General features: G+C 35.4%; 3 protein-coding genes across 21 annotated transcripts in view; 1 reads left to right on the top strand and 2 right to left on the bottom strand.

Moving 5' to 3' along the window:
• slc12a5a (solute carrier family 12 member 5a) overlaps positions 1-22,645 on the top strand; it is a 2,560,186-nt gene that overhangs the window by 1,093,323 nt on the left and 1,444,218 nt on the right. For 11 of the 19 annotated variants that reach the window (XR_015494308.1, XR_015494309.1, XM_087258141.1 and 8 more), the window contains 11 exons: positions 1,668-1,786; positions 1,943-2,041; positions 5,212-5,331; positions 6,478-6,582; positions 7,603-7,771; positions 7,950-8,145; positions 13,298-13,467; positions 13,934-14,065; positions 16,835-16,942; positions 19,763-19,888; positions 21,640-21,830. Coding sequence is in view for 16 of the 19 variants with exons in the window: in XM_087258141.1 (XP_087114267.1) it covers positions 1,668-1,786; positions 1,943-2,041; positions 5,212-5,331; positions 6,478-6,582; positions 7,603-7,771; positions 7,950-8,145; positions 13,298-13,467; positions 13,934-14,065; positions 16,835-16,942; positions 19,763-19,888; positions 21,640-21,830 (1,535 nt within the window). In the remaining 3 variants the exon portion in view is untranslated. Of the gene's footprint in view, positions 1-1,667; positions 1,787-1,942; positions 2,042-5,211; positions 5,332-6,477; positions 6,583-7,602; positions 7,772-7,949; positions 10,040-13,297; positions 13,468-13,933; positions 14,066-16,834; positions 16,943-19,762; positions 19,889-21,612; positions 21,835-22,645 lie in introns of those variants that run through there. The other 8 variants (XM_087258136.1, XM_087258146.1, XM_087258142.1 and 5 more) reach the window with 3 other exon arrangements.
• Positions 1-22,645, bottom strand: part of nav1b (neuron navigator 1b) — a 947,042-nt gene that overhangs the window by 239,575 nt on the left and 684,822 nt on the right. The window lies entirely within an intron of this gene.
• The window catches only part of LOC148679702 (uncharacterized), a 378,972-nt gene that overhangs the window by 94,149 nt on the left and 262,178 nt on the right, over positions 1-22,645 (bottom strand). The window lies entirely within an intron of this gene.

Here is a 22,645-nt window from a genome sequence, read left to right as displayed (position 1 = left end):
CCGATGTGGCGACCCCAAATTAATAAAGGGACTAAGCTGAAAAGAAAATGAATTAATATATATATATATATGAAGTCAGAATTATTAGCCACCTTTTGATTTTTTTCTTCTTTTTTAAATATTTCCCAAATGATTTTTAACAGAGCAAGGAAATTTTCACAGCATGTCTGATAATATTTTTTCTTTTGGAGAAAGTCTTACTTGTTTTATTTTGGCTAGAATAAAAGCGGTTATTAATTTTTTAAAAAACATTTTTGGGACAAAATTATTAGCCTCTTTAAGCTAATTTTGTTTTCGATAGTCTACAGAACAAACCATCATTATACAATAACTTGCCTAATTACCCTAACCTGCCTAGTTAACGTAATTAACCTAGTTAAGCCTTTAAATGTCACTTTAAGCTGTATAGAAGTGTCTTGAAAAATATCTAGTCAAATATTATTTACAGTCATCAAGACAAATATAAAACAAATCAGTTATTAGAGATGAGTTTTTAAAACTGTGATTAGAAATGTGCGGAAACAATCTTCCCTCCATTAAACTGAAATTGGGGAAAAAAATAAACAGGGGGGCTAATAATTCAGGGGGACTAATAATTCTGACTTCAACTGTATATATATATATATATATATATATATATATATATATATATATATATATATATATATATATATATATATATATTTTATTTATTTTTTTCTACCTTTTTCTATATTTGTCTACCTGTCGTGTTTTAGAGACATATGGGGCATCACTATAGGGGCACAGGTATAGGAAGTGTGTTCCTACTTTATTGTTATTGTTCATTTATTAATATGCCGGAAATTAAAACTAAATTCAGAAAAGTTATTGAAACATTTCTTTGGGCTTAACAGACAAAATTATGAAATTAAACATGTAATTGATGTCTTGAGTGGAGTGCATCCACCACCATTTCCCAAATCCACAGTCGGAAGGAAGTGGCTCATTTCGTAGATGGTTTGAACCTCATGCTGATGGTCTTTTACTGTCCTCTTATTGGTGTAATGCTTGTCATGCCCAAAACACACCTATAATTCATTAAAAGAATGAGGGCAACCCTTTTAGACCATGCATGCGCCTGGTGCACAGACCGATTTTCCATTATTAAAATAGCAAAAGTGGATTCTGTCACACCCTTAGTGCTTTTGCACCATCCGCTTCATTCATTCATTTTCTTTTCAGCTTAGTCCCTTTATTAATCAGGGGTTGCCACAGCAGAATGAACCGCCAACTTATCCAGCATATGTTTTACACAGCGGATGCCCTTCCAGCTGCAACCCATCACTGGGAAACACCCATACACTCTTACATTCACACACATACACTATGGCCAGTTTGGTTACCCAATTCACCTATAGCGCATGTGTTTGGACTTTGGGGGAAACCGGAGCACCTGGAAGAAACCCACACGAACACAGGGAGAACATGCAAACTCCACACAAAAAACACCAACTGACCTAGCCTAGGCTCGAACCAGCGACATTCTTGCTGTGAGGCGACAGCGATACCCTGTGTCACCACGTTGACCCCCCATCGGCTTAAGACTCCTTTTGTTCAGCTGGGTGTATGTTCACCTGTGTGTGTGTGTGTGTGTGTGTGTGTGTGTGTGTGTGTGTGTGTGTGTGTGTGTGTGTGTGTGTTTACAGGTGTTTGGCCATGGAAAAGCCAACGGAGAGCCGACCTGGGCACTCCTGCTGACCGCATGTATCTGTGAGAGTGGGATTCTCATCGCTTCTCTGGATAACGTTGCTCCCATTCTCTCCATGTAAGAGGCCATACACACACTTTTTTATTTTGGTGGTTCCACTTCTTTTTTTTACTAGGTTATACCATGGGATTTACTAAAAAGTTAGCTCTTTATAAATTGGTATATAGAAAGCTAAATGTGACATGTATCCTTGTCTATCGGTTGTGTGTGTAGGTTTTTCCTCATGTGCTACATGTTTGTGAATCTGGCCTGTGCTGTTCAGACTCTCCTCAGAACACCAAACTGGAGACCTCGATTCAAGTTCTACCACTGGTGAGCTTCAGTCCAACACATCTGTTTTCTGCTCATGTTAATAATGGATTATATGGATTAATGGATTTATGGTTGACATATAGGCACTAAAAAGGGAAAAAAACGTATGATATTTGAGAAAATAGGAGGAGTCACTAATGCCTAGTTTACACTAGAGGATTTTAAGCCTGATTTGAGCCCGATTTGGAAGTTAACGAGCTCGCCGACAGATCGGGCTGTAATCGGGAAGAAATCTGCGGGTGCACGGCGCTCGCCGCTCTTTATGTGTGAACTACTGAACAACGCATCAACGAGGCTCGCTGACGCGTCGCCGACACCTCGCAGACGGAAATCCAACATTCAGCATGCTAAATATTCCAGAGCAGTCGGCCGACTCAGCCAATGAGAGAGCAGATCAGCATGAGCTGAATGGCTGTGTGTTCAGGAGCTCAGCAGAAACATCTGTGATTGGTCAGAATGGGCATCGGTGCACTCGCTTCATTCTGCGTTAACACAGACACGAGAGTAGGCTATATTAACAGTGGAACTAGAATTCTGTAACTATTAGAATTACCATACTGCTCATTCTGACCGTTCTCATATAAAACGCCATATTGTCACAACATATTTACATTCAAAGCTATTATTGAGATATTAAAATTAAGCTTTGAATGTTTGGCATCATATTTAATGACACTATTACCCTAAAAATATAATATTTTTTGGTAATACAGCCTATAAATATGTAGTTAAGATACTAAAACACTTAAAGGTCTTGGCTTTCATTTTCACTTTCAAACAGGAGCTATTTAACAGCACAGAATATGCTGTTTTGAAAGATATCTGAAGTAAATTGATGTTTTTGCCATCAGAAAGTTTTGTTTATGTTAGCAGGAAGTTGCCAGGCAAGAAAATGCACACATATTTAAAGTCACAGTGAAAAGTATCAGACATGCATGCAGTCATTTTGACCAATATGGTAATTTAAGGCAGGAATGCTCAGTTCTTTACTTTTTTGTAATAATAAAAAATAACAATGTCAGAAAGAAATACACTGATAGTTAGAAAACGGCAGGGTGTTATAAATATGTTTGTTTTATTTCAAAGAGTTATAAAATTACAACAATTAAAAACTCTCTGTATATCTATCCACTGGAACCTGCAGATGAGTGATTAATCCACTGATAAATCAGCTGATTTGACGATGTTTTTAAATGCTTTCTCCAAAGCTTGAAACGCTGTCAGTGATGTCATCAGCACACAAGCAGCCAATAGTGTTCAGCTTTTTCTGACGACTCCTCCCTCAAATTTTCATTGGCTGTGGTTTGGTAGCTTGAATGAGCTGATGGGGAATGAGTTGTTGTCAGATCATGTAGTGTGTGACCCCCCTCTTGTGGATCGTTCAGGGAGTGTTGCGTAGTGTGAACACCACAGAGATTAAAAGACACAAAGTCAAGTCATGTAGTGTGAACGGCACAGCGATCTGCTGATGTTTAAAATCCTGTAGTGTGAACTAGGCTTAACTTGATCAATTCTTTTATTATTTTTTTTTTTTGCATTTTACTGAACTATACCATAAATACGTCATAAATACATAAATACGATGTGATATAAACCACACAAATAATGTTTTATAACTCGTTAAAATGACCCCTTTTGAGCTGTGATTCTAATTGTGTCATTTTGTTGACTGTCACTTTAAATTCAAATGAGATTGTGCTCTTTTTAGAAGAGGGCGGAGCTACAAATGCCAATGTGTCAGCATAATGGCAGATTCGAAATTAAGACTAACGTCCTATGCTAGTGAGGGAGAGATGGTCACTAATGAACGGGGCTTTCCCCCTCTGATGACATGTACAAAGGGAGAATGTCAATCAAAGTGTTAATGTAGACTGTTTATCTCAAGTGTGATTATAAAGATTTAAATTAAACATTTTTATCATTGGAGGCTGCTTATATTTACTGACTGTTGCCACACAACTTTGTTTAAACCCCTTATAAAAGTGATTTTTGAATAATAGGTGCCCTTTAATTATACACAAATAGTATGAGATGCTGTTTATTCATTTAATTTTTTTGTCGGCTTAATCCCTTTATTAATCCGGGGTCGCCACAGCGGAATGAACCGCCAACTTATCCAGCAAGTTTTTACGCAGCGGATGCCCTTCCAGCCGCAACCCATCTCTGGGAAACATTCACACACACACTTATACACTACGGACAATTTAGCCTACCCAATTCACCTGTACCCCATGTCTTTGGACTGTGGGGGAAACCGGAGCACCCGGAGGAAACCCATGCGAAGGCAGGGAGAACATGCAAACTCCACACAGAAACGTCAACTGTTCGAACCAGCAAACCAGCGACCCAGCGACCTTCTTGCTGTGAGGCGACAGCACTACCTACTGCGCCACTGCCTTGCCCAGATGCTATTTAAATATTTCTAATTCTATTTATTGCATATGAAATTATGGATAATCATTTTTTTTCTCCATGACTTATGGACTTGGTGGATATTTTCAATAAATATGGGTGACAAGGGACAACAAAGCTTAATTTGATTGTTAAATTTATAGAAATTTTCATTAAATTTATTTAATTTTCATTTGCAAAGTTTATTGTTAATGTTGTAGTTAAATATGTACAAAATTCTAAGAGACAAAAACTATGCTAATGCACAGGCATTTGTAGCTCCGCCCTCTTTTTTTTTACAGCACAATCTCTTTTAAATTTAAAGCGACAGTCACTTACACGGCACAACTTGGATTAAAGCCTGAAAGGGTCAGTTTTAAAGGCTTATAAAACAGTATTTGTGTATTATTTTGAGCTGAAACTTCACACACATACACACTCTAGGGCAGGAGCGTCCAAACTCGGTCCTGAAGGGCAGGTATCCTGGAGAGTTTAGCTCCAACCCTAATCAAACACACCTGAAGCAGCTAATCAAGCTTTTAGTAAATATATTAGAAACTTCCTGGCAGGTGTGTTGAAGCAAGTTGGAGCTAAACTATGCAGGACACCGGCCCTCCAGGAACAAGTTTGGACACCCCTGCTCTAGGGACATCAGAGACTTATTTTACATCTTGTAATATAAAGTAATAGGTTAATAGGGGCATAATAGGTCCCCTTTAAATGATGATGGTACTAATTATATTCATTTTTGTCATGTGTGTCTTTCTCTTGTCCTCCAGGACTCTGTCTTTTCTAGGCATGAGTCTGTGTCTCTCGCTCATGTTCATCTGCTCCTGGTACTACGCCATTGTTGCAATGGGCATCGCCGGCTGCATCTACAAGTATATCGAGTTTCGAGGGTAAGTGGATTGTGACCCAGAGTCGAGGGAAAGCTGGAAAAACCCCACAAGATGGTTTAGAATTAAGTGTTAGCCGTTTGACCTGTCAGGGTTTTCAGATCCCTCCTAATCCAGCTGGTCAAGAAACAGCTGAAATCTGCTCCAGGATTTGATTAGTTTACTGCCTTTCCTTTTGAAGCTTTACTGGAGTGAAGCCGAGCACTGACCCGAGTCTGGCGCCGGAAATGAAAGACTGAAAACTGGAGACAGATTATAGAGTCTGAGGCTGTGCTCAAATACACTGTATACTTGAGAAATACTGAAGAAGATGCATGAGCTTGGTTTATTCTGTATTGCACGGCATGCTGAAGCGAATATACATACATTCATTCATTCATTTTCCTTCGGCTTAGTCTCTGATTTATCTGGGGTCGCCACAGCGGAATGAACCACCAACTATTTCAGCATTGGTTTTACGCAGCGGATGCCCTTCCAGCTGCAACCTAGTACTGGGAAACACCCATACACTCTTACATTCACACACATACTCATACACTGAGGCCGATTTAGCTTATCCAATTCACCTATAGCGCATGTGTTTGGACTGTGGGGTAAACCCACGCCTAAACAGGGAGAACATGCCAACTCTACACAGAAATGCCCAGCTGGGACTCGAACCAGCGACCTTCTTGCTGTGAGGCTACAGTGCTAACCATTGAGCCACCGTGCCACCCCTTTTTTATATTACTACTTCAACTGTATTTACAAAATTCTCCAGATATAGTTAAACTAACGTGTTAGTATGTATTTTCTGAACATAAATCGAGTGTTTGTTTACTAAATGTGCCAGCAAGTGTAGCAAAATGAGTAAATTTGGACCTTGTGGGGATAGTTTTTGTTCCCCATGAGAAAAAACAGCTTATATCACATATAACAGCTATATAATCACACAGTGAAATATTTTGAAAATGTAAAAATGCAGATTGTCTCCTATATAGACAATATATACAGTCTGTACAGTATCAAAATCATTACGTCTATGGGAAGTCCCCATAAAGATAGCTGTACAAGTTTGTGTGTTTGTTTTTACGTTCTCTCAAAAGTAACATTATTCACAAAAGTAACACATGAAAAACTAATGTGTGTGCGCGCATGTGTGTGTGACAGAGCGGAGAAGGAATGGGGTGATGGGATTCGAGGTTTGTCTCTCAGTGCTGCTCGCTTTGCTCTTATGAGGTTGGAGGAGGGTCCACCACACACCAAAAACTGGAGGTCTGTGTCATTATTATTTCTACATGTGTTATATTGTAATAGTATTATTTATATAATATATTTATATATTAATATTTACTTTAACACATGTATATCTGCACATGTATAAAAGATAATAAATAATCAATCAATATTTAATATTACATAAAATAAATGTAAAAAAAATGTATTATATATATAATACAATACCAAGGTTTTGAATAATTTTGTTTATTATAGTTTGTCAACACACCCAAAAAAATGCTGATTTCAGGACTTTAGGGTGAAAAATGATTAAAATGCATTTTTTTCTTTTTTCTTAAAAAAGAAAAAAAAATCTAAAATAAACATATATAAATATACAATTATTTGAGTGTTAATAGTAATAATTAACATGAAGATTATTAATTGTAATTACAAAAAATAAAAATTAAATAACTGAAATTAAAATAATTATTAATGTAATTTTATAAATAATAATAATTTAATACTCATTTTTTATTTAATTACAATATTTATTTCATTAATATATATATATATATATATATATATATATATATATATATATATATATATATATATATATATATATATATATAAACACAGTTAAAGTTTAATAAATATTATTATTATTATTATTATTATTATTATTATTATTATTATTATTATTATTATTATTATATTATAATAATAGAAATAAAATCATGGAAAATAAAAAAATTCATGGTAATTTAATACTTTGTTTTTTTATATTATTTTAATATATATATATATATATATATATATATATATATATATATATATATATATATATATATATATATATATATATATATATATATATATATATATATATATATATATATATAGTATAATAGTATACCAAGGTTTTCCTTTTTTATTATTAAAACTAAATATGGTACAACAACACTATTTTGCTATTATTATTGTATTTATTTAAATAATTTTTCAGCAGATTTGTTTTTTTAAGTCTGAAAATTCTGAATGTTTGTATTTAAAAAGATCTTCTGTTGTCCTTAGACCTCAGATTTTGGTTCTGGTGAACATGGACGGGGAGCTGAAGGTGGATCAGCCCCGAATGCTGTCTCTGACCAGTCAGCTGAAGGCTGGCAAGGGTCTGACTATCGTGGGCACAGCGCTTGAGGGAACATACCTGGAGAACCATGATCAGGGACAGCAGGCCGAACAGGTGACCTTCTCTCATACACAAAGACTATAACCAAAGGCGAACAAAAACAGCCCCCAACATAACAAAAGGGTCATCAATGTGAACAATATACAAGGGTTAAACATCACTTATTTGAAAAATAAAACAACAATAGGCTTTGATTTGATCCGAATCCGTTTCTTCTTGTGTGGTGTGTCAGTCTCTGAGGAAGCTGATGGAGACGGAGAAGGTGAAGGGCTTCAGTCAGGTTGTGATCTCCTCCAACATGAGAGATGCCATGTCTCATCTGGTCCAGGCTTCGGGTCTTGGTGGTCTTCAACACAACACTGTTCTGGCCAGCTGGCCTCGCAACTGGAAACAAGCTGAAGATCATCAGAGCTGGAGAAACTTCATTGGTGAGACATACAAACCTTATGCTTATCCCTCGCTCACACATCACCTTTTGTAGGACACTACAGTATATCAGGTTAGCTACGTTTATAAAAATTAAGTAATACTTAACCCAAGGGTGTCCAAACTCGGTCTTGTAGGGCCGGTGTCCTGCTGAGTTTAGCTCCAAATTGCTTCAACACACCTACCAGAAAGTTTGTGGCTGCGTCCGAAACCGCCTACTACTCAGTAGGTACTGCATTTGAATTTAAACGTACTACTCGGCCATTAGAAAAGTACGTTCTATACAGTATGAATTTGAAAAGTATGAATGTAATTCGGACGTACTACATCCGCCATTTTGTCATGGTCACGTGACCTATCTGCGTCAGTTGCGTCGTCTCACTTCCATTCATGAATTCTCTCACGGGGCATCATGGGATAGCGCAGCATGCATGGGATGCGCACTTTAGAATCTCGCCGGAAGTAGTAAGTCATCCGGGTACTTCTCGCCTACTGATTTTCGAATTCTATGAATTCGGACATACTACTCGGCTCACATACTGATTTTAGCGTACTATATAGTATGGAAGTATGCGGTTTCGGACGCAGCCGTTAGTGTAACTTGTAAGAGCCTGATTAGCTGCTTCAGGTGTGTTTGATTAGAGTTGGAGCTAAACTCTCCAGGACTGAGTTTGGATACCCCTGGCTTAACCGATGTGTTGTTCACTGTTAGTTCATGTTAACTAATGCATTACATTAACTAATACAACCTTACCGTATGATCTTTCTCTGGTTTTGTGACATTTCTGTTGCGTCTCAAATGGCACACTATACACTATGCACTATGTACTTATGCACTTACACACTCAACAGCATAGTATATGTATGTAGTGGTGCCCCAAATGGCACACTAATGGGCTGTTTCTCAATATGCATTCGTCAGCGGTCTTGCGTCCTCGTGTTCTCGTGCAACGTCATCATCAGCTGCCTAAGTTCAGTTCCAATACTCAAGACCGCAAGTACGGAGGACGCATGAAACTTCCCGGATGTGTTCTTGATATCGAGGACGCACTGATGCAGACTTGAGCACCGAACTCGCTCTGGAAGTCCCAGAAGTCATGGGACTTCCAGCGACTGGAGGTGGGAAGCGCTGCATTTTATCTAGATTACTTATTAAAGTTCATAGATATGAATTATTTACCTCAGGAGTTTCCCTAAATGAAACGGTGAAAGTAAACATCACCATGGACATCTTAATAAAGCAATAAACACATTAAGGGTGTTTGTTTGCTGAAATTCGTATTAAAATCTGTTTTATTTATATTGTGCAACATATATTTAAAATGTTTTTATGCAAAGTATGTATTTTGAAAAGGGGGACATCAATAAATCGTTGTATGAGTGCTGTAATGTTTAAATAATTTACCATTTAAAACGCGTGAAGGTCACATGACCATCAGGAATAACACAGCATCTCAATTCTCAAAGGACGTGTTCTCTGCCCTCGCGGTCTCCTGAGTTCGTTCTTCCGAGGACACCTGGCAAGACCGGTCTCCACAAGAACACAAGTCCGTTCTCTGCGTTCTTGGAATTGAGAAACAGCCCATGGTTTTTTACTAAGCGGAAATTCAAACCGTTTCCCTGATGACGTTTGACGGTTGCCAAATCAGTGAAATAAATGACCTAATTATCAAATAATACCTGCCGTGAGTATAACCGCATTCACCATCGGGAGGCGCTATAATCACTCTCGTAGGAGAATTTTGCTTTCACCATCCAAAATAAATAAAGTTATTCAACATGTGTGGCCGATAGCTCCGCCCCTTCCGCTACATAAGCAAACCTGCAGTTGTTAAGTGCGTGAAGTGTCCATCATTACACACTTCATTTTAGCGGCTGAATGAGTGCATCATCCGGGTAATTAAAGTGCACTTATTATTTTTTTAGTTTTCAGTGTGAACACACTACTTACACTGTTTATAATACCAAATACCGTAGAATAGTGCATAAGTATGCGATTTGGGACTCAGCTTTTGTCTGTTTTATGAGTGCGTGAAGCAGAAACACTGACAGCTGTGTTAACTTTATTACATTGTGTGAGTACGTGTGTGTGTGTGTGTGTGTGTGTGTGTGTGTGTGTGTGTGTGTGTGTGTGTGTGTGTGTGTGTGTGTGTGTGTGTGTGTGTGTGTGTGTGTGGTGTGTGATCAGCTAATCTAAACTCCGGCAGACTGAGCAGGTGCTGGTGAACGTCTGACACCACAGATGTTCACTTCTGTATTTTAAGAAGAAGAATTGAGTGACGTTTTAATCCTGTCGGATTGGAATGGAGCCCAAAATAGTGTCAGAAATATTGCTGCCGAACACAAATGCTTGAAGAGATGCGTCATTATCAGCTGATTCACTTATTATAGTGTTTTAGAAAAATACAAAAGAAAATGGTTAAACCAGAATTAACTATTATATTTGTAAGGTTTTAATATTCACATGGTATGTAGTTACATTTTTATATTAGTTTCAAATGTTGCTGTTTTGACCAATTTTATTACATTTATACTTGGATCAAATTCCATGTACGAATATTTAGTAATTTTTATGCAAATAAATTATAATATACAAATTTTTTATTTTATTAACGTAAACCTCCACCCCAACCCTAAACCCAACCGTCACAGTAATGTAAAAACAGTTGTTGTACCAAGTATTAGTTATGTTATCTATTAAATAACCCAATAAAATGTATTTTTGAACGCCCATGAATGGAATGGAGCCCAAAATAGTGTCAGAAATATTGCTGCCGAACACAAATGCTTGAAGAGATGCGTCATTATCAGCTGATTCACTTATTATAGTTTCAGTAAATCTCACAGTAATGTTATATGTAATAATTAAGACAAAATACAAAAGAAAATGGTTAAACCAGAATTAACAATTATATTTGTAAGGTTTTAATATTCACATGGTATGTAGTTACATTTTTATATTAGTTTCAAATGTTGCTGTTTTGACCAATTTTATTACATTTATACTTGGATCAAATTCCATATACGAATATTTAGTAATTTTTATGCAAATAAATTATAATATACTAAATATATTGTGGTTATACACAATAAAAATGTGTAAAATTATACAATTTTATGTAAATCTGAATTGTATTTAGGTGCAGTTATGTTTACTTTAAAATATACATATAAAATATACAAGTTAATTAGTATCTGTATAATATTTTATTACTATATTAATATAAATGTACATTTATATTTGATATTAAAGGTATTTAAATTCATTCATTCATTTACCCTTTGGCTTAGCCCCTTTATTCACCAGGAGTCCCCAGAGTGGAATGAACCGCTGACTTATCCAGCATAGGTTTTATACAGCGGATGCCCTTTCAGCCACAACCCAGTACTGGGAAATACCCATACACACTCATTCACACTCATACACTACGGCCCATTTAGTTAATCAATTCACCTATAGTTCATGTGTTTGGACTGTGGAAACTGGAGCACCTGGAGGAAACCCACACCATCACGGGGAGAACATGTAATGTAATGTGTATTTATATAGCGCATTTATTGTGTATGGCCATACACACATCACGCATGACAATTATGAGGGGGGTCTCTTCACACCACCACCTGTGCAGCATCCACTTGGGTGATAGCCACAGGACAACAGTGCCAGTGCGCTCACCACACACCAGCTATTGGTGGAGTGGAGAGACAGTGATAGAGCCAATTCAGTAGATAGGGATGATTTGGAGGCCATGATTATAAGGGCCGATTAAGGGACTTTGGCCAGGACACCGGGGTTACACCCCTGCTCTTTCACGAGAAGTGCCATGGGACTTTTAATGACCACAGAGAGTCAGAACATGCAAACTTCACACAGAAATGGCAACTAACCCAGCCACCAGCGACCTTCTTGCTGTGAGGCGACAATGCTAACCACCGTTAGCCACCGTGTTGCCCCATCATACCTTTCAGTTATCCTTAAAATATACATGTATTTATAAATGCAAGTAATAAAGTTTCTATATTATTTTATTATTATTATTATTATGAACAATAATATATTGATGTATGTTTATGTTAATAAATATTTAAATAGGTGACGCAGTCACGCAGTAGATAGTGCTGTTGCCTCACAGTAAGAAGGTTGCTGGTTCAAGCCTCGGCTGAGTCAGTTGGCATTTCTTTGTGGAATTTGCATGTTGCGTTCACGTGGATTTCCTCCAGGTGCTCCGGTTTCCTCCACAGCCCAAAGACATGCGGTACAGGTGAATTGGATAGGCTAAATTGTCCGTAGTGTATGAGTGTGAATGAGTGTGTGTGGAGGTTTCCCAGAGATGGGTTGCGGCTGGAAGGGCATTCGCTGCGTGAAATATGTGCTGGATAAGTTGGCGGTTCATTCCACTGTGGCGACCCTGGATTAATAAAGGGACTAAGCCGAAAAGAATATGAATGAATGAATATTTAAATATATTTACATAAAATTTCATAAAATGAATTTCATTCTATTTTTAGTCAATATAAAAATACAACGTAACACTGTTTATTTTTATTAAATATCTACGTCTCTAAACATTATTGTGCATAGTTTTTATTTTTGAAACCGACTATTTAAAAAAATAAAATTTAATCAGTGGTGAAAAATTAGTCAAATTTAGCAAAGTTCTTCATAGAATAAAATAAAAACATAAAATCAAATATAAATCAACTAATTAAAATGTCAAAATGTTATTAAATAAATCTAAAATGACATATTTCATTAAAACATAATATAATTAATCCTTATGTTTATTTATAATTTATTTTTATTTGTATTCGGACACGAAAGCTGTGATTGAATATGTTAAATAAATCACAAGTCACAAATACACTGAAAAAAATTATTCAAAGATGATTCCTTGGAGTTACTCAATTTAATTACGTTAAGTGGTTGTAAACAATTTAATTGTGTTGAATTTAAACAAACAAATTAAGTTGAACATTATTCAATTTAATTTGATTGTTTAAATTCAACACAAATAAATTGTTTGCAACAGTTCTGCTTGCAACACTTTTTTCATTGTAGCTTCACGGCATGAAAGATTTAAAAACAAAAGTCTCAAATCAAAAAGTGTACATTTGTACTAAAATAAAATCTGTAAAAACATGTCTTAATTACAGAGCTGGTGAGAGAAACCACGGCTGGCAGTAAAGCTCTGCTGGTGCCCAAAAACATCTCGGCCTTCCCTTCGAATGGAGAGCGCTTCACTGAGGGTCACATTGACGTCTGGTGGATCGTCCATGATGGAGGGATGCTGATGCTGCTGCCCTTCCTCCTCCGCCAGCATAAGGTGATCCTTTAAAAATGTCAATATTATGCTGTTTAAAATGTGCCATATACTTCATTGATTCAATAAGCTGAATACCTGAAAACCCTAATATGAGCTCTGTAAAAAAAACTGCTGTAAAATTTACAATATTACTGCCAATTTTGGTTTGCCAGTAATACTGTAAAATTTACAAATACACTGTAAATTAATAATTGCACTCGTGCTGTAAAACTACAGTAATACTGTAAAGTTTACAGCACTTTTTTACTGTACACTTCAGCTGTTTTTTACCATCATGGCTGTAATGTTTAGCTGATGTTGACCTCTGTGTCTGTCCGTGTGTGTGTGTGTGTGTGTGTGTGTGTGTGTGTGTGTGTGTGTGTGTGTGTGTGTGTGTGTGTGTGTGTGTGTGCGCGTGTGTGTGTGTGTGTGTGTGTGTGTGTGTGTGTGTGTGTGTGTGTGTGTGTGTGTGTGTGTGTGTATGCAGGTTTGGAGGAAGTGTAAGATGCGCATCTTCACTGTGGCTCAGATGGACGACAACAGCATCCAGATGAAGAAAGATCTGACCACCTTCCTTTATCACCTGCGCATAGACGCCGCCGTCGAAGTGGTGGAGATGGTAATTCATGACACTGTTTACCTGATTACAAAATACCTCTTGCTCTTATTAGTCTTTAATCTTTTATTTTTAACAAGTTCTCAGTTTATTCTTGCTTAGTAGTGGAAAATTAGCCATTATATATATAGTAAAGCTCAAACATATTCAAAGCATTGGCCAATTCTGACGTAAAAATAATTTTATTCAACCAGCAAGTTTTTTGTGGGGGTTTTTGACTGGAAAAAGGACACAGATAATAAGATGATGTACAAGAGGCATCGTTGATGAAAAAAGATTCTCTATGTAACTTTAAATCAGAATTTGTCATGGTATGAATCATTTTAGGCTTGACTGTATGTATTTACTGTTGTTATATAGAAATCAAGTGTACTAAATGTATATATTAATGTAAATTAAAAGTATTAAATGACAATAAATCATTAGTATTTTCACGTTTAAAAAATATATAGAAAAATAAATACAATTATTAGTATTAAAAGCGTTATTAGTAGTTATTAGTCTTATTATATTTTGATCCATATAATAAATTGTTTTGTTAAATATGATTACATTTCAATGGTCTCTCTCTTTCTCTGTATTTTTACGAGCTGTTTATAGTTTATAAAAAAATTATTAATAAAACCAAAACTTTTTAGGTAAGTAGAAAGTTAAGAACTTGATAAAACATGCTAACGATGTGCTTAAATAGGCAAATAGATGAAAAGCATAATGTGATGCTAACGTTAAAAATAATAACTTGTTAAAAACGTTTTGAAACATGCTAACAATCTGCTAAAATATTTTAAAATCGTCTTAAAACGTGCTGGGTAAGTATTATTAGCAACATGCTAAAACTTGTAGACAGCTTGCTAACATTTGCTATCGGTATGCCAAAAACATCACAATCTTGTTAAAACTTCTGGTTATCAAAACATGCTAACAAACTGTTTATAAATAAGATGCATAATAGCATTTAGGCTAAATGCTGATAACTTTTTTAAAATTACTAACAAACAATTTAAAGTTGTAGTAACTTTTCTAATGCATGTAAGCATGCTAGCAACATGTTTAAACATGCTAGAACCCTTAAAATAAATGTTATAAACTTGATAAAACATGCTAATGATGTGCTTTAATAGTCAAATAAAAACATGTAAAAACGATGCTAACATGTTAAAATGCTAACTTGTTAGAAAATCTTTGAGACATGCTAACAATGTGCTTAAAATTTTGCACTTGTGATCAAACATGCTGGGTAAGTAGAAATGACTGAAATAAAGTGAAACATATAAAACACTTAATTTTGTTTCCCCATTTAAGATGTACTACTGAAAAAAAGGATAAGAGAGATAGAATAAAGATTTTAAAGAGTTCATGAGACAATAATATTATTAGGTTATATGTTAAATATTTTATATAAATATTTGACATGCCTAAAATATTATTCTACAGCAAATGTATTTTTTTTTTTATATATATGAGCAATTTCATGGCTGTTTATGGCTGTATATCGGCACTGGTGGAAGGCGTGCATTGACCTTAGTGTCCCACCATTGACGATATACAAATATTTTGCACTGCTACCAGTGTGATATTGCATTTATACAACAGTTCGACTGCACAATCGTGTATATCAAACACGGAGAGCCATCGCTACTTCACCAACATCACTTTAGAGCTAGTATTTGAATGATTCTCTAGCTTAATGTCTAAAGTAAAGACTAAACAGGTGATTTTGCTCCAAATTTTAAGATTATAAGGCTGAACAACCTGAAATGCCATCAGTCTACAGAGATTTCCCAGTGTTTCTCTGTTGCAATCGGGAGACCATAATAGTTAACCCTGAAAAAACCAAAGCAAAGTAAACACTACCAGATTACTATGGTATGAATGCAGCAATAAAACATACAAAAGAGAGAGATCGACTTAGAATGTCACTCACCTGTTTTATTATGATTTAATCAGCTGAAGTTTGAAATTAGGCTTATTAAAGGGCTTATTATGTGGCCTCTGTCGCCATCTTGTGGATGAACAACATCAATGATCTTTGCTGTGCTCAGTATGACAGGCTGATGGATGCTGAAACGCTGTATCTAAGACTTCAAATATTCAAAATAGGCAATATCCTTATAAATAAACTGCATAGTTGCAGTCTAAACAACTACAGTCTCACCTAAAATAGCCTCAAAAGTACATTATTTTGTCTAACAGCTGCAATATTTGTCAAACTGTAGTGAGTTTATTGATCTGCTGTCACTCTATGTGAGCGGAGTGATACACAACAGTGAAGAGGTTCCCATCAGATCGAGAACCAGACAGAACTGTTGAATAAAGTTTAATATGTTATACATTTGCCATCATTAATCAAATACATTTATTTTAAGTGTCTAACAACAATTAAATCATGCTTTGTGTGTATTGAATTATTAGGAAATTATTTGGTTACACTTTATTTTAAGCTGATGCAGTTACAGTGTGACTAATAAGTAATATCAATTAAATACATGTTTGGGGTTAGAAATTGTGTTAGAGTTAGTTGCATGTAATTATGCATAATTCATTGTATTTACAACGGTAAGTGCATGGAACATGTAAACTACATCACCTTAAATTAAAGGGTCACCAAATATTTGAGGCTATTAATATTACTGTAGACAGCAGACAACGACAGGTGTTAAATATATATGTGGAGTATTCCTTCATGATTTTCAATGTTTTCACTCTGCTTCTCTACAGTTGTGTGTGTAACTGAGTACTACTGTAAACTGTTGTTTGTATGTGTGTGTTCAGCATGACAGTGATATCTCAGCATACACATATGAGAAAACCCTGATGATGGAGCAGCGCTCTCAGATCCTCAAGCAGATCAACCTCACCAAGACTGAGCGGGAACGAGAGGTACAACACCATCATCTACAAAACTATCACACGTATCAACTGTTACACATAACTTAGGCAAAGAAGCAACATGGGCTCATTTGGAAAATGTGCCCGGGTGTACATATTTGAGAACTGACAAATATGTGCTCACGGGTACATATGGCTGCATTTTATGTGTAAAACGAACGCTACGCGATGATACCGCTGACTGATGAGCTTAGTATGGACGGCTTTTTTGGGGGTGACTGGTTTGATTGGTCGCAGACAATGTTATTCTGTTGGCTTTATCGAATATGGACCTTGAGCATGCACTGGGGCGGATTGCTGCCGAGTGTGACGCGGCTGGGATGAGAATTAGCACCTTCAAGTCCAAGGTCATGGTGCTCCACTGGAAAAAGGTGGTTTGCCATCTTTAGGTTGGAGGAAAGTGCTTTCCCCAGGTGAAGGAGTTCAAGTATCTTGGGGTTTTGATCACGAGTGAGGGAAGGATGGAACGTGAGATTTACAGATGGATTGGTGCAGCGGCAGCAGTTATGCGGTTGATGTACCTGTCCGTTGAGGTAAAGATGGAGCTGAGCCGAAAGGCAAAGCTTTTGATTTACTGGTCAACCTACGTTTCTACTCTCACCTATGGTCATGAGTTTTGGGTCATGACTGAAAGGACAAGATCTCAGATACAAGCAGCCGAAATGAATTTGCTTCGCAGAGAGGAAGGGCGCACCCTTATAGATAGGGTGAGGAGCTCTGACACGCGAGAAGAGCTCAGAGTAGAGCCGCTGCTCCTCCACATTGAGAGAAGTCAGCTGAGGTGGCTCGGGCATCTGTTTCGGATGCCTCCTGGACGCTTACCTAGGGAGGTGTTCCAGGCATGTCACATTGGGAGGAGGCCTCAGGGAAGACCCAGGACATGCTGGAGGGACTATGTCTCGCGGCTGGCCTGGGAATGCCTCGGGATCCCCCTGGAGGAGCTGGAGGAAGTGTTTGGGGAGAGGGAAGGCTGGGGTTCTCTCCAAAGACTGCTGCCCCCGCAAAAAAAAAAAGCAGTAGAAAATGAAGGAAGGAAGGAAGGAAGGAAGGAATGAGGGAAAGGAGGAAGGAAGGAAGAAAGGAAGGAAGGAAGGAATGAAGGAAGAAAGGAATGAAGGAAAGAAGGAAGGAAGGAAGGAAGGAAGGAAGGAAGGATAGTTTTAGAAACCAGGAAAAAATGAAACCCAAAAAAGCAGCGGGAGGTAGCTTTTCTAGTAGTTTTCAGAAGTCATGTTTTTAGATTGAGTACTGAAGAGTTCAATTATTAAAAAACTTGATTGACTAGAAATTATTTACAAGTAATCCAAATAATCAGCAAACAATCTTGAAAGTGAATAAAAAAAATGTTTGATGTTGTTTTTTGTTTTGTTTTTTTGCAGTCCTTGTAATGTGTATGTGTGAGATACAAATGTACAATGTTTATTTTGCTAGCACACATTGTTATTCTTTGAGTTAAGAGTTAATATACAGAAAAAAATTGTGTTTTGCATTTACATTTAGTCATTTAGCAGACGCTTTTGATCCAAAGCGACTTACAAATGAGGACAAGAAAGCAATTTACACAACTATAAGAGCAACAATGAATAAGTGCTGTAGGCAAGTTTCAGGTATGTAAAGTGTAAAAAGCAAAACATTAGTATATATATATTTTTTTGTATAGTTAGATGTGGAGCCAGAAAGGCAATTGCAGATTAGGAAGGGAAGTGGAGACTAAATAGTTGAGTTTTTAGTCGTTTCTTAAAGACAGCGAGTGACTCTGCCGTTCTGATGCAGTTAGGGAGTTCATTCCACCAACTAGGCAGATTGAATGCGAGAGTTCGGGAAAGCGTTTTCTTCCCTCTTTGGGATAGAACCACGAGGCAACGTTCATTCACAGAACGCAAGTTTCTGGAGGGCACATAGATCTGCAGAAGTGAGAGCAGATAAGAAGGAGCAAGGCCAGAAGTCGCTTTGTAAGCAAACAACAGAGCTTTGAATTTGATGCAAGCAGCAACTGGCAGCCAGTGCAAACGGATGAGCAACGGAGTGACATGTGCTCTTTTAGGTTCATTAAAGACCACTCGTGCTGCTGCGTGCTGCTGCGTTCTGAAGCATCTGAAGTTTTGGTAATCTTCAATCAAAGCTTTTAACTACGCCCCTCTGTTAGTTTGCTATGAGGGAATGATGTGCAAAAAGAAAACCCTGCCCCTTCTCAACATTCCGTTTCAGTAAGAAGCCCATCAACACACTGAAAGAAAAGACTCAGCAACTTCCAGTTTACACACACTTTAAAAGTGACATATTACACCACTTTTTACAAGTCTCAAATGTCCCCAGAGTGTGTGAAGTTTCAGTTTAAAATACCACAGAAATAATGTTTTATAACACTTTGAAACTGACCCATTTAAGTTTTGTTACTAAAGGTGCCATTTTGGTGCTGTCGCCTTAAATTCAAATGAAAGAGTGCTCTTTTCAGAAGAGGGCGGATCTCAAAATGCCCATGTGTCGTGTCAGCATAGTGTCAGATTTAAAAGCAAGACGAATGTCAGTGGCAGTGGTGTAGTGGTTGGTGCGTCAACACATGCACTCCAGTGCTCATGGCGACCCGAGTTTGATTTCGCCCTCGCAGTCCTATGCCGATCCTTCCCCTCTCTCTGCTCCCCCTCTCTCATTGGAGGACTTTGATCTCGGTAACTTAATTCCTGGTTTTGTTCCGGAAATTATTATTTTACAAATGAAGCACTGAGATTTGGATTGTGGGCGGGGCTTGGGCGGAGTGGTGGGCGGGGCCTCTTCTCATGTAAATATTCTCCATCTTTCCTCTGTGTTCAGATCCAGAGCATCACTGATAGTTCCCGCGGCTCAATCCGCCGTAAAAACCCGGCGGCCGTCACGACTCAGCTAAGCGTCACTGAAGAGCCAGCGGCCAGCAGCAAAGAGCAGAAACCAGAAGAGGAGGTACAGAATCACTGACACACTCACAGTTTTCATCTTGCATTGCTATAACAGCCTCATTGCTTGTGCTGAACATGCTGTGATCGCAGCTTGACAGTCTTGTCTGATTTCACCGTTTTTTGTGATGCCTTTCAAAGTAATGGACACTGAAGAATCCACTCTGACTCTCTCTCTTTCTAAAATTATTCTTTTTTGAAAATATTTATGTATTTATTTTTGTAATTGATTAATTATGTAATAATTTTTTTTAGAAATGTTAAAAATAAATTAAATGTGAAATTACTTTTAATTATACAAAATGCTCTTAATGTGCATGTTAATGATTTAATTGCATATTTTAAGATTTAATTTAATTAAATCATAATTTATTTTAATTAATTAATTAATTTAATTTAAATTACATATAATAACAAATGAAAGTATTCGTGCAATAAATTAATTAAAATTGTTTGTTTTTAGTGCTTTTGCAGGGTACTTTTTCAAAGCATTTGAAACTTTTATTCTTAGTTACATTTGTTTGCTCTTTATTGTTTTAATTAATTTAATTATCCCTTTTTAAAAATTATTGTCATTTTAATAATCTCTTTTTGATATGATTATTTAATTATTTTAAATTTATTTGAATCTTTTTTTTTTATTTCTTATTAATATTTAAATTATGAAACTGTGTATTTGTATTAATTTAATTTGTGGTTTATTATTAGTTATAAAACATTATCGTATTAATTTAATAATCAGTTATTGTTTCTTTTTTAATGTAAATCATCATCATTTTCACTCTCATTGTAATTATATCAGTTTGTTCTGTTTATGTACTATTTAGTATTTTATTAATTTAACTATGCTTTGTGTATTATTCATATTAATATTTGAATGTTATTATATTGACTTTTATATAAGCTATTTTTATTTGTAAACTTTTTATATTTTAATGTAAATGTATTTATTGTATGTAATCATAATCATAACATCCATTATATTTTATCACTCTTCATGGATTTTTCTTCAGTTTTCGATTTCTGAAAAATGTATAAAAATAAAGACTAGAGCAACAAATTTAAAACTGGAATTAAGCTTTTTAATTACATTTTATTTTATTCAATTAGATATCATTTTATTAAATGTCATTATTAACATCCATTATACTTTATTGCTGTTTATGCATTTTGATTCAGTTCTTGATTTCTGATTACAAGAATTAAAATAAAAAAATTAAATACAAAAATTTAAATTAAAATAAAAAAAAACTTTTATCAGTTTTCAGAAATCATGTTTCACATTGAGTTTTTAAGAGTTTGATTAATTAAAAGTTTACTCCAATTGTAATTACATTTTTATTTTATTTTATTTTATTTATTTTTTGTTTGTTTTATTTAATTTTATTTTATTTTATTTATATATATTTTTTATATATATTTTATTTATTTATTTATTTATTATTTTATTTTATTTTATTTTATTTTATTTTATTTTTTTTTATTTTATTTTATTTTATTTTATTTTATTTTATTTTATTTTATTTTATTTTATTTTATTTTATTTTATTTTATTTTATTTTATTTTATTTTATTTTATTTTATTTTATTTTATTTTATTTTATTTTATTTTATTAGGCATTATTCTTGAGTTCATAAAATCTTTGCGTATTAACAGCTGTATGTTCTCCTTCTCTTCTGCCCTGGCATTCTCCACATGTATGTATGTATGTTTGGCTCCTGCCCTCTCAGTGTGTCCCTGTGTCCCCGTCCCAACAGGAGCAGCTCATTCATGATAAGAGCACGAACCCTCCGACCCCGGCCACTCCACAGTCACCCAGCGCAGACGCCCAGACGCCCGGTACCGCCGTCCAGATGACCTGGAGCGAAGTCAAGTGTGACGGAGAGCAGAACAAACCTGTTGGGGCAACAACACCCGAGGCCATCAAAGACCTCTTCAACATGAAGCCGTAAGACCATACTGATGGAGCTTACATTCACTGGAAGAAACAATCAAGAGTTTACAATCAAGAGCTCATTTGCTAAAAAAAAATCTGAAATTCTGAAAGCTTCTAAAATATAAATATTTTTCACTAAAAAAAATGTTGTGCATTAAAAAGCACAAAAACAGATTTATAGAATGATGAAACCAATTGAGCTTTTAGCAGTTTTGCAGTATTTGAAGACATTTATATTTTTATATTGAGTTTTGAAGAGTTCAGTTGCCAAAAAAAGCTTCTAAAAATTCTGAATTTTATTTTATTTAAAATTCTAAAATTCTAAAATACTTCAAATAATTCCAATATTCTAAAACACTTTTAAAAAATTCTAAAAACTTTTTAAAATTGAAAATAATTCTAAAACCTTTTTTCATAAATCACATTTTAGGTTGAGTTTTGAAAAGCTCGCTTGCTAAAAAATATCTTTTAAAAAATAAAGTTAAAAAAATTATATATATATATATATATATATATATATATATATATATATATATATATATATATATATATATATATATATATATATATATAGTTGAAGTCAGAATTATTATTTTATTCGGCTAAAATAAAAACAGTTTTTGATTTTTTTAAACGCCATTTTAGGGACAAAATTATTAGCCCCTTTAAGCAATTTTTTTTTCAATAGTCTACAGAACAAACCATCATTATACAATAACTTGCCTAATTACCCTAACCTGCCTAGTTAACCTAATTAACCTAGTTAAGCCTTTAAATGTCACTTTAAGCTGTATAGAAGTGTCTTGAAAAATATCAAGTCAAATATT

The sequence above is a fragment of the Danio rerio genome, chromosome 6 (assembly GCF_052040795.2).
Source record: "Danio rerio strain M-AB ecotype USA chromosome 6, GRCz13ab, whole genome shotgun sequence".
NCBI classification, from domain to species: Eukaryota; Metazoa; Chordata; class Actinopteri; order Cypriniformes; family Danionidae; genus Danio; species Danio rerio.
The sequence above is the reverse complement of the archived record's forward strand: the minus strand, read 5'-3'. Positions and strand labels throughout refer to the sequence as shown.